Raw genomic sequence first — 13,085 nt, 5'->3', positions numbered from 1 at the left:
CTACCTGGAGGGATTTCAGGGCACCAGGAAGTTCTCACCCCTTCTTTCCTCGTGTCCCCACCTGCTCATGGGTACTTCTCTTGTGAGTTGTCAATAAGACTGCCATCCAGCGGCTCTACTTGCATGTGAGCTCCATGAAGGCTGAGAACCCAGTTACTGCTGTATTGTCAACACCTAGAGAAGTGCCCCATACACTATGTGTGTGGAAATGTGTTGGATGACAAAGGCTTTTCTTAATATACATAAAAATGAGAGTAAGTAAGGTTTGGGGACTTAAGGAGGTAAACACAGCCAGCCTGCATCAGTAAAACCGGGATGTGTGGGAGAGAGAAGTGCACTGTTTTGGAGGTTAATAACCGAGACCAAATAAATGGACTGGAACTTTCCAAATATTTACAATTGGAATACTGCCTTTGGCACATCTCAAGTCTATCTTGGAAGACTTGCTAGGAATATAGATTTGCATATCGGCGAGAGTCTGTTTTGCTTTCGAAATGATGGAAACAAGCCCTGCTCCGTTATCTGGAAGAGAAATGGAGGGCCAGATGATTTGTAGCTAGCTGGGGAACACGATTCGTGAATGGATGGAACTGATTCTGATGCGAATTGTACTGTTCTTTCAACTCCTTATATGTTGGAAATTTTCCAGCTAATAAATTTCGGGGAAAGGTATCAGCACTACAAAATGCCCATTCAGGGCTAGAAATATTAAAAGGACTCACTGACTTTTTAGAGTGTGCAAGGACAACTGAGACAAAACCAAGGGAAACTGTATAAAATAAAAACTTCCGAAAAAAAAAAAAAAAAAACCCAAACCGAGGGAGAATTAAGTGAAACAGTCCTAGGATATGGGATCTGATGTTTCCAGCTTTAAGATCGACTGCAGTTTGAATAAACAGGAACCTGAGCAGTAGTTTAAAAAAAAGGGGGAGGGGGGGTAGGACAGAACGCAGATTTTTAAAATTTCACTTCATGCCAACAGACATGAAATGTCCCATACTATATTTATTGTGTTTCCCATGTCTCTTATTAGGATTGTAAGATTATACTTTTTAATGAATAGTTTCCTTGGAAATTAGTTCAATACATTTGGGTTATGAAGACCAAAGTCTCCTTCCAAATAAAAATAATAATTTTAAAAATGCACAAAAGAAAAAAGCACAATAAGCTCCTCAAAAGTAGAACAAAGGAGGCAGTACATTTATGAGCATAAATCAATAAAGTAAACAAAATTGAGTGTTTCTTAAGCATGCAGGGGTTATTTATCATATTAACTGATTAAAGAAGAAATATCATAATTTAATAGATAAAAATCATTTGCAGTAAAATTCATCTAATAAGAAGAAGAATATGTTAAAAATAACAGTAAAAGGAGCTTCTTTAGGAAGTAAAGTGTGTCTATCAAAAAACTTTAGCAAATGTCATTCTTAATAGTGAAATATTAAACTAATATTAAACTAATTCTTTTTAAAACCAGGGATAAAACACCTTCTCACAAAAAAGAATAACTGAAAGGAAGAAATAAAAATTCATTATTTGCAGATGGTAGGACTGTCTACCCCAAAGAATCTATAAGCACATTTAAAAGAAATTTTTTTACGGTCAGGTTTATATATTGTACAAAATCCAACTGCGCGTATAATAAATCAGCAACAACAAAACCCAGAATTTTAAAAATATTGTTTTTACAACAACAACAAAATTCTAGTGTACCTAGTAATAAATCTGTCTGAGGTTACACTATGTTTGAAAGAAATTATCAAACTCTGGGAGACACTTGGGAGATTAACATTTCTGAGAGGAAGTTCAGTTTTATAAGCATGTCAATTTTTCTGCAAATCTATAGAGATTTAATACACTTTCAAAGAAAATTCCAGTAGATTTTTAAAAATTGTGGTAAAATAAACATAACATAAAATCTACTACCTTAACCATTTTTAAGAGTACAGTTCAGAGGCATTAAGTACATTCACTTGATCATGCAACCATCACCAATATGCATCTCCAAAATTTTTTCACCTTCCCAAACTGAAATTCTGTACCCAGTGAACACTAACTCCCATTTCTTCCTCCTCCTAGCCACTGGTAACCACTATTCTACTTTCTGTCTCTATGAACTTGGCTACTCTAGATACCTTATATAAGGGCAACTAAACAATATTTGTCCTTTTGGCGTATGCAAGTTCTTTTTTTTTTTGGAGGAACTTGACAAACTTAACTCTAAAACTTATGTGGACAGGCAAAAGACCCAGAATAGCCAACAATTCTGAATTATATTTTAAAGGTAATAATATAATAATATTATATATAATAAGTACCATATAATACTATTATACTATTATAAATCTAGTGGAATTGAGATGGTGTATTGTTGAATTAAGAATATACAAACAGACTAGGAACCAAATAGCCCCCAAATGGACTCCTGCATATATAAAAGTTTAATAAATGCCAGAGGGGACGTTCCAGATCACTTGGGAAAGACTGTCAATTCAGTATATGGGGCTGGAACAACTGACAATCCCTACAGGAGAAAAAAAAAAAAGAAATTAAATCCCTCCCTCACACCACAGACAAAAATTTCTAATGGATTCAAAATGTGAAAGGTGAAACTCTCAAACTTTAAAAAGTGTATATTTCATGATGTCCAAGTAGACAAGATATGGAAAAGATTGATAAACTCAATTGTAATTTAAGAATTTCTGTTAATCAAAAAACACCATAAAGAAAATATAAGACAAGCCACAAATGTGGAGAAGAGAACTGTAACATCTAAAAGTCAATAAGACTAAGACCAAAAAAAAAAAAAGAAAAAAAAGAAAAATTGGCAAAAGGCATGACAGGCATTTCACATAAGAAGAAATACAAATGGCAAATAGACATGTGAAAGCATACTCAATTGTAACAGTAATATGAAAATGCAATTTTAAAGCATAGTGAGAGATCTTTTTCTTATGTTATACTGACAAAAATTAAGTCTGATAATACCAAGTGTTAGTTCCATAAGACACATGCTGCTGGTGGGGATATAAATTTGTACAATCACTGAAAAATAATTTGATATGATGTAGTAAAGTTGGACATTGGCATACCCACAACACAGCAATTTCATTCCTGGGTCATATATGCTACTGAGGAGTGTTTTTCAAACAATAGATTGAAAATGGCTAAAATGGCTCATGAAATCAGTTTAAAGGATTGAGATCAGTATTTTTAAAAAACAAAATTAAAAAATATCAGAGAGCATTATGAGTAATAGGATGAGCATTGTTTCATGAAATGTTTGTTTCACTTGTGTCTGTGGTGGGGAGGGAGGGCAGGAGACTCTATGGGTGTGTGGGTGTCCACGGTGATGGAAAACATATTTCTCTGAGTCACAGCAACTAAATTTGAAAGCCCTGTAGAAATTCTTGCCCACGTTCCCCAGAAAACATGTACAAGATTTTTCATAAGAGCGCGTTCAAAATGTCAAAAACACAACCCAAATATCCACTGATACTGGAGATTAAAATGGATGAGCAACTTGTGTCACAGACACATGATGAAATATTATGAGCACAGACAGAAGCTCTTCAGCCACACATAACAACTTGGATGAACCTAAGAAACAAAATATTGAGTGAAAACAGGAAGCTACAGAATACCACACACATTTTGCCTCATTTATCAAGCTTAAAGACAATACGAAAAAATCAATGAAAACAACCCAAAGCACAGATCTTGAAGCCAGACTATCTGGGTTCAAATCCTAGCTCTGTCACCTAGTGGCATGTAACCTTGGGCAAAACACTTAACCTCTGTGCCTGTTTCCTCATCTGTGAAATGGAAATAATAACCTACCTCATGGGGTGTTTAGGATTAAAACCTGTAAAGTCCTTGGAACAGTGAACATGCCAAAAAGAAGGAACAGGTGTAGGAAGAACAGAATTAGCAATGTTCTGGTTCTTAAGTTGGTTTGTGGGTGCATGAGTATTGAAGATACATATTCATTTATTTTTTCCACATATCAATATTTTTTAAATTTTATATTGGAGTATAGTTGATTTACAACGTTGTGTTAGTTTCAGGTGTACAGCAAAGTGGTTTAGCTATACATATACATATACCTATTCTTTTTCAGATTCTGTTCCCATATAGGTTATTACAGAGTACTGAGTAGAGTTCTCTATGCTATACAGTAGGTTCTTGATGATTCTCTCTTTTATATCAATATTTAAAATTTAAACAAGAGTGAGTCATGCCATGACAAGGCCCTGTATACTCAGGCTCAAGAATAAGACACTGGGTCAACGATGTTGGCAGCCTGAATGGTCACGTACCTGGTTCTCAGCTTGTCACCCCCTGATTCCGTCCAGTTTCGGGGCAGGCTGGAGATGGGTCTTTCTTCATACTGCTTGGTGTACTGAGCCAGCAGTTCCTGAACCACAACCTGCACATAGAGTTTATCACTTGTCAGCCATTTGTCAAAAATGCAATAAATTCCAGAGTGTCTTTAACTGCTGCAGCAAGGTAAGGTCCAGCTACTTCTAGCAAACTCTTTGGAAGGACCCAAAGACAAGACTCATCCTTCCTGAGGCCTCCACTTCCCCATAGCAGTGGCCCTTACTCACCACTCTCCCTCCATTCTCCATGGCCAGCTTAACTAGCTAACTACTCACTGCTCTCTTTTCCCTTTGAGGCATCAGCCTTTAATGTGGTCCCAAGACCAACCATTTTAGGTGACACTTCAGATAAAACCTACTTGCCTTCCCTGGACCGGATGGGTGGCTGGTCCGTTTTCTTTTTTGCCTCTGATATTCTATGGTTGATTAGGCCTTTGGGGAACCATACTGAAATGTACGGTAAAACAATCTCCATCAATCGCTTTCCTCACAGATTTAAAGTTATAATGTGGGCCTAAAACACTGCAGGCTTGTCCAGGTTTGTTAAAAGAAGATGTCCAGGGCTAGGCTGCTGTAGAGAGAGGCCCAGGTGACAGTGAGCAGTTACTGCTAGGCACGTCAGCGAGGCCACCTTGGGCCAGCCTGCCCCGGCGAGCCTACAGCTGACTGCCAGGCAGGAGTGAGCCCCGGCGAGCCTACAGCTGACTGCCAGGCAGGAGTGAGCCCCGGCGAGGCCAGCAGAGGAATCGCATCACGAGAGCTCAGCCCAAACTGCCAACCTACAAACGATGAACTAACAACTGCGTGTCGTCATAAGGCACTAACTTTGGGGGTGGGGTTGTTACACAGCCATAAGTTGCTTATTCATTCTCACATGAGTACCAATTTTAGAATATTTCCTTCTTCATTTCACATACATTCATGTTTTTATATAGATTACATAAAATGTTATAATGCTTTCAATCAGTAGGATATCATAAATGATATTTTCGGTTCACAATCTGTTTTGGATTCTATTTATCTGTTTAATGGCTGTATAATATTCTTTGGAGAAATCATACCTAATTAATCATTTCCATTCAATTAGATATTTACGTTGTTTCCAATTTTATACTGTCATTAATATCCTTGGTATCAATATATTCAGACAAATAGCACTGTCCTCTTTTTGATTATGGCCTGAGAATAAATCCAATGAGCTTGACTGATGCAATGGTTCTTAAAGAGGGCCACCCTGGCTATGAGAGGGATGCTGGAAACTTGTCAAGGCACATTTGCCTGGGTGACTTTATTGGCATTGGTGGGCAGAGCCAGGCAATGCATGGGACACTCTAACCCAACAGAGGACTGTGCCACATCCAGTGTCCTGTTGAATGCCACGCACTCAAACTCATGAAGCCAATTGATAGCCCAGAGCCTGACTCTTACACTAAAGCTTTCAGGTTCTCCCCGACCTGGGTCTGTGGAAGATTAAACTCCCCTGCCCCCTTGAATTCGAGGCAGCCATGGGACTGGCTTTAGGTCAGTGACATGTAAGCTGGTGCGATGTTCCCAGTTATGATTGGTCCATAGCCTGGACTTCGGTCTACATTGGAGATGCTACAGCAACTCCATGTATAGAGGCATTGTTAAGTCTTACTATGTTGTTATGCTTATTACACATTCCTTTTGTTTCTTTGAAGTATTGTCTTGAATTCTTGAAATCATGTGCCTAGATAAGTTATATTACCCATGACTTCATTTCAGGATAATAAAGGGGGTGTCACAAAATATTTACTATGAAAAAGAGGGCATTAGGTCCCATGAGCTTGAGGATCACCGTATTATGGGTCAAAGGACCTAAACTTTTTTGTGGCTTCTGCTATACATAGTAAGTGTAAAAATCGGACACTGCTAGCAACAGGAAAATGGGGGAAATTAACTTTGACTAGAATTAAACTTAAAATGATATAGAAATCAAGGTCAGTTTCACCGACATCACTAGGATTAACACATCCTTTGTTTTTGTTCATCTGTTAAAGTTATGATGGCTCTAACTCCATCACCCTCTTGTTACAAGAGCAAAAACATTCCCAGCATTAAAAATTGGTCCGATTCTCACCCCTCCCCTCATACCTTTACTTGCTTTATTTTTCCACATTGAATTTATTGCTACCTGAGGACAGAGAGCATTACAACTTGCTATTGGTTTCTTGGCCTTCTGCTGCCTGGAAGGTAAGAGCCAGGAGGTCGGAATTTGTTCATCTTTGTGCCCTCAAACAAAGTGCAACACAGAGATAGGAGTTGAGAAATCTTTCTTAAATAAGTGAATAAATAAATAAATCTCCTTCCTACGTTTAGTATCTCATCTGATCTTTTCAATTCCTTAATAATTTCCTTTAACTTTTGTCTCTACATCCACCTTTCTGATTTAAGCAACTTAACATTGGGAAAATCAACTCGTTTTAACTAGATTTAAAATTAGAAGAACATAATAACTCAGTTTAGGTGCTAAACTTAAAAGACAGACACACTGGGGCCTAGCTAATATCACAAAAGCAGATTCTTCAGTTTAGATCTTTGCTCCTTTCTCTTTACTTTTTGCTCCTTGCTTTTGGAATCATTCCTCTTTTTCTAGGTCATGAGACAAGAAAACCTGATTTTTTAAAATGAGTTTATTTTCTGCTATTGATGCCCCTTGGTGGAGAATTAAGTGGTTGAAGCTATCAGCTACCATGGGGTTTGGGCAGGAGAGTCTCTAAATTCAGTAATTTATTTGATAAATGACCAGGGGGAAGCAAAGATAGATCAGTCACCCTCTCAACTGAGCGTGCAATGAAGATGTGCTTTTTTTGACCTCATGTATGTGTTCCTGAATACATTATAACATATAATATATATAAATTATATAATAAATAATAAATTTTAAAATATAAATAAATTATATAACATTATATAAAATATATAATATACTATATTTATATATATATATAATTTTAACTTTCTATTTTAAAATAATTATATACACAAAAAGTTGCAAAATTAAAATAGAACAGAGAGGTTTTATCTAGTCATCACCCAGATTACCCCAAAAGTGATATCTCACGTGCAATAATGATGATCAAAACTAGGAAATTCAGTAAAATTTGTATACATTGAATGTTTTAGTTGTAATAGAGATTTCATTATTTAAAAATGAACCCAGTAGTAAAATAAACCCATTTTATAAAATAAAATATATTTCCTTTCAATACAAGTAATTACATCCTTATCTAGGTCTGGTGTTTTGAAAACTTACACCAGATTTTCTTAAGACAACCTGTGAGGTTATTTCTTTCCAGGCGATTGTTTCTGTGGTGGTGGTGTTTTTGTGGCTCTTCACACAGTTCTCTTGTTCAACATGTGAATACTCTTTATTTTCTTCTATTTACTTGATAAATTCCCAGGGATTGAGTCCTGCTGCACCTGCTCAGGAGTCCCTTTCTTAAGAGAACTCCAGGGGACTAAGCAGCCAGAACAGCTACGTTCTTGCCTTTTGTAAAAGATCCCATCTGCAGAAGGAATCAAGCTAATCTACAGCCAACATTTGGAAGCCATGAGCCTGAGCAAGGATGCAGAATAATGACATCACAAACATGCATGTGTAACGAATATCCTATGCATCAGGGGACACTGATTATGGAGAATCAATAAAAATTATTTTTTAGGTCGAATGGCTTTTCAAGGCATCTAGGAAGCAACTAGCATTTCTACATGCTGAGTATTTCACTGATTTATGCCAGCTACAGTGAAACTTGGATTTAAAAGTCTAACAAATAGTATCTGCTACCAAGGCAGAAACGCTTAGAGTCAATTAGGATAGCAAACACGGTCTCTAAGGAAAAGCCAGCAGATGTCATCCGCTCTGTAACAGGACAAGGCAGGCAGTGAGGCTGCACTCAGGTCTATACCACGTAGGGCGATGGATTCACTCAAAGTGGCAGTACCTGTGGCAATGGGGTCCCAAATCATGCCCTAGGCAGGACTGGCTATGGAATTTGGGACCCGGGGCAAAACAAAAATGCAGAGTCCCTTGTTCAAAAATTATTAAGAATTTCAAGATGGTGAGAGCAGAGCAGCAAACCAAGCACAGACCCTTCTGAGCATGAGGTCTTGTACGACTGCACAGATTTTGCCCCACGAAGCTGGCCCTGGCCCTGAGGGTCCCAGGAGGATGGGCAGACACAAATATAACTGCGTGTTCTGTGTTTTTATTACAGCTACATCTGGCAACTCAAGGTACCTTAGGGCAGCTCAGGGGTCACCCAGGGAGTGAGGCTGCAGAAAAGGCCAACTGGACATGGTCCTCCACTAAGGACGTTATTTTCCTCTTTTAGATGCTGGATATCCCATCAAGGTAAGATTTCTTAGACGACAATCTGTAAAGATTCCCTGGCTAGAAGGAAAGAAAAAGAAAGAAAGAGAGGAAGGAAGGAAGGGAGGGAGGGAGGGAGGGAGAGAGGAAGGGAGGAAGGGAGGGAGGGAGGGAGAGAGGAAGGGAGGGAGGAGGGAAGGAAGGGGGAAAGAAAGAAAAGAGAAAGAAAGAAGGAAAGAAAGAAAGAAAGGGAGGGAGAGAGGAAGGAAAGAAGGAAGGAAGGAAGGAAAGAAAGAAAGAAGGAAGGAAGGAAGGAAAGAGAAAGAAAGAAAGAAAGAAAAGAAAAAGAAAGAAAGAAAGAAAGAAAAGAAAGAAAGGAAGGAAGAAAGAAAGAAAGAAAGAAAGAAAGAAAGAAAGAAAGAAAGAAAGAAAAAGAAAGAAAGAGAAAAGAAGGAAGAAGGAAGGAAGGAAGACAAGGAGACAGAGAGAGAGAGGGAGGGAGGGAGGAAGGAAAGCAAGAGAGAGGGAGGGAGCGAGATTGATTTCCGTGCAGAAAATGAAGAAGTCACTTTGATGAGCACAGAAGTACAGATAAAGGTTCAGAAGGCTCTCTTTCTCCCAAACCTCACACATGGAGCTCTTGAGGAGAACTTTCAATAGTTAGATGCTGCAACATCTGGTCTTGAAAGAATTAGTGCCAGCTCTGTTATGGGTCAATGGATTTGGAAAGAGAAAACTAAAACGTCTGTTCAAATTACCTTGGTCAGCTTTTCTAAGAGTGCATCATCTCAAAGTCCCTTCAAGTTCCCCAAAATGAACGAGCACATTTTGTACATGCTTCGTATCGATTCTATCCCCTAAGCAGATCTTCGAGCTGTCCCCCTCCCGCTATTTCCGATGCCAGCCCCTGGCCTGGGCAGCACCTCCTTCCTCTAGGCTGAGACTCGGTCCCAAGCCTGCTCTTGCTGCCCCACCGATGGCCTTCGCAGCCTTCACTAGGCCAGCCTCTGCCTACCTCTGGTCCCATTTCACACACCTCTCTTTGTTGCTGCCATCATCAGGGGTGATTCTGGGTGTAACTCCCCATCTGTAGGTCTCTGGGAAGGTCAGTTGGAACTATGTGCCTCTGATTCTGCTGGGTCGGGCAGACCCTCAGCCCATGCCCTTGTTCTCTCTCTCCAAGAGGCCCTCAGAAGAGGAAGGCAGTTAGTTTCACCTTTCAGGAAAGCCGAGCTGCCATCTGCAGCCTGGTCACCCCCGTACCGGCTGCTCTCGTACCCCTGCTCCTGCAGCCAGATCTCAGGCCCTTTTTGTTTTTTTTTATTTAACATCTTTATTGGAGTGTAATTGCTTTACAGTGGTGTGTTAGTTTCTGCTTTATAACAAAGTGAGTCAGTTTTACATATACATATGTTCCCATATCTCTTCCCTCTTGCGTCTCCCTCCCTCCCACCCTCCCTATCCCACCCCTATAGGTGGTCACAAAGCACCGAGCTGATCTCCCTGCGCTATGCAGCTGCTTCCCACTAGCTATCGATTTTACATTTGGTAGTGTATATATGTCCATGCCGCTCTCTCACCCTGTCACATCTCGAGGCCCTGTAGTTGGGGTGACCCAACCTCTGATCTTAGGAGTATCTGCACTGTGTTTTTTCTGGCAACTCAACATCTCCACCTGCTGATCACTAGGGTTCACCAACAGCCAGAAGGCTGGGGCCCCAGGGAGAATGTCCTTTCTGGTTTACTGTGCGGTTCTTTCCAGGAGCAGAGGAAGTCCAGGTTCTGCAGCCTGAGGTCCAGTCCTCACCCAACACCATACTTGTCCCAAAACCCCATTGTAATACCTGAGGTCCAGCTCATCTGGGAGAAGAATCTGGAATTCACCCCAGTGATGGGGGTGGGGAGAACATTAGGGCTGAAGAGTAAGGTGTGGGTGTGCATGTGTGTGTGGCCTTTATTCTCTTGAAGAGACCTCCCTCCTTTTCTTTGTTACTCTTTCTTCCTTCTCTTCCCTCCCTCACTTTTTATATTTAAGGGAGGGACTATTTCTTCTAATGGTTTTAAATAAATTTGATATTTTTAAAATTTTTTTGAAATTTTTTAAAACTTCAAGCCATATTATGGTCTTAAATAAAAAGTAAATGTCTCCTAGCCAATCCCTTACCTCCAGGACCTCACTCCAGAAATACCCATTCTTAAGTAGTTTTTGTTCTCCTAGAAGAAGAAGCTTCCAAATGTCAAGGTCAAACAGATTCTTGTGTTATGTTTTAGCCTGCTTCCTATTTGGAACATGCTTTTTATTGAGCAGTTTTATTTTTCCTGGAGTCTTAATGGACTATTTCTCCCCTTGTTTCAAGAAGAACCATATGCCTTTTCCATCATCGCTAAGATCTCCCTGCTTCTTAATCATTCTATTTGTTGACCCGAAATCATTTCCTTCTCGAAGTCATTCTTTTGATCCTTCTGACTTCCTGTTCTAATTTGGACTAATTGTGTTCTAGGCCTGCTACACCACTACTACGCAGGTATTTCTTTATAAAGAAACTCCTCTTGGATTAGCTCCAGAAAGCATAGATGTCTTTCTAATTCTTAATTCCTTTTATGCTTTTCTCCAGTTCATCTACAAGTAATATTGTTCAGAAAGTGCATGGCAAGGTAAACTTCCTGAGCATTTGAATATCTGTAAATCTGGCTCATATTTGATGAATAATTTAGCTAGCTATAAAACTTTACATTCAAAATAACTTTCTTCTGAATTCTAAAGGCATTGTTCCATTTTATTTCAGACCCTGGCCACTCAAAGTGTGGTCCACAGACCAGCAGCGTCAACATCACCGAGGAGCTTGCTAGAAAGCAGAAATGCGGACCCACCCCAGAATCTGAATGCGAACAAGATCCCTAGGAACCTATGGGTGCAGTGGAGTTGAGAGGCGCTGCCCCAGCCTTCAGCGCTACCACTAATAGGGCTGAGGTCAATCTGACTCTCTTTTCTTAGTAAATAATCTGATGTTTTTTCAGTCTAAAGTTTGGCAGCCCTCTCTTTGTCCTTACTTGGTGATCTGAAATTCTCCAGGCTGTTTTCAGGCTCTGACCTTTTCTGGTGGGTCCTGCCAATATCAAGACTTGTGACTTTTTTCAGATCTGGGAAATTGTCTTCTTTTATTTCTCTGGATTTGTCTGCCTTTCTGTGTTCTCTGCTCCCTCTTTCAGGAATGTCATCAGTTTCCTAGACATGGTCATCCATCTCTCTTAGCCTTTCCCTTTTACTTACCTTCACTTAGTTTTGCTGATCTTCATTCTAAGAAGTTTTCTCAAATTTATCCTTTGGCCTTTATATTGGATTTTTTAAAATTAAGCAAACATATAATTTTAATCTACTATGGTTCTTGGCACTATGGTTACTATGGTTTAATGCACTATGGTTCTCTGAGTGCTCATTTGTCAGGGAAATGTGTTTTCGTCTTATGGATGCAAGGTCATCACACATCTCCAGGGATATTAATTGGTTTTTGCTTCTCCCAGTGCCACTTATTCTATTTGTTCATATTGCTCCTTCTTTCATGTGTTATGGTTTTCTCTTAAGAGTCTGATCATCCTAATTAGATAACCTGTATTATGGCATTACTGTTCATTTGCTTAGGTGTGATGATAGTACTGTGCTTTTGTAAGAAAATGTCCTTATTTTAGAAAATGAATGTTGAAGTTTTTAGGGATGAAGTGTCTAATGTCTGCAACTTTCAAATGGTTACACACACACACACACACAAATATGTGTATAAAGAGAATAAGAAAGAGACCACTTAAATACAGCAAATGTTAACATTTGGAAGTAGAAAGCATGCCCAAGTGTTATTGCACTAGTCTTTCAATTTTCTCTTGAAATTTTCAAAAGTTGGAAATAATAAGAAAAACAAAACAAAATATCTGAATATCATTGGGAAAATACCCCTAGGGGCCTGAAATCCCTAAGGAATCAGCTTTCTTACAGGAAACTAGATACATGATTGGTTTTTAAGCAAGTCAGGCTGTAGGTCATTTGCATTTTTGCATATATGCTCTTGGAGTAATAAACAATGTATGCAAAGCCTCTGACTGATATTCCTTAGGATATCTGTGGATTAAGAAGGAATCTGTCCTAGTGTACCTCTAATGAAGCAAAAGAAAGTTATAATGGGATTTCATGGGTGTGGGCAGTAATTGGATTTGGTGAAGGGTGTAATTAAATTTCACCAAGGGCCTACAACCTCTGCCCCAGGAAAATAATGAAAGGGTCAGAAGACCTTCTATCTTGCTTAAAGGGAAGTATGTAAAGCCTGCAGAAACTCTGAAGCACGTGCCTGCTCTGTCCACATCTCCTCAATCATGGGACA

At 39.3% G+C, this 13,085-nt stretch overlaps 1 protein-coding gene across 4 annotated transcripts in view; it reads right to left on the bottom strand.

The window, feature by feature from the left end:
• ACOXL (acyl-CoA oxidase like) overlaps positions 1 to 13,085 on the bottom strand; it is a 367,866-nt gene that overhangs the window by 119,172 nt on the left and 235,609 nt on the right. For all 4 annotated transcript variants that reach the window (XM_059942311.1, XM_059942314.1, XM_059942312.1 and 1 more), the window contains one exon: positions 4,320 to 4,429. In XM_059942311.1, the coding sequence (XP_059798294.1) occupies positions 4,320 to 4,429 (110 nt within the window). The remainder of the gene's footprint in view (positions 1 to 4,319; positions 4,430 to 13,085) is intronic.

Source organism: Balaenoptera ricei, chromosome 13 (assembly GCF_028023285.1).
Source record: "Balaenoptera ricei isolate mBalRic1 chromosome 13, mBalRic1.hap2, whole genome shotgun sequence".
Lineage (NCBI taxonomy): Eukaryota > Metazoa > Chordata > Mammalia > Artiodactyla > Balaenopteridae > Balaenoptera > Balaenoptera ricei.
This window is presented reverse-complemented; position numbering and strand designations above follow the sequence as displayed.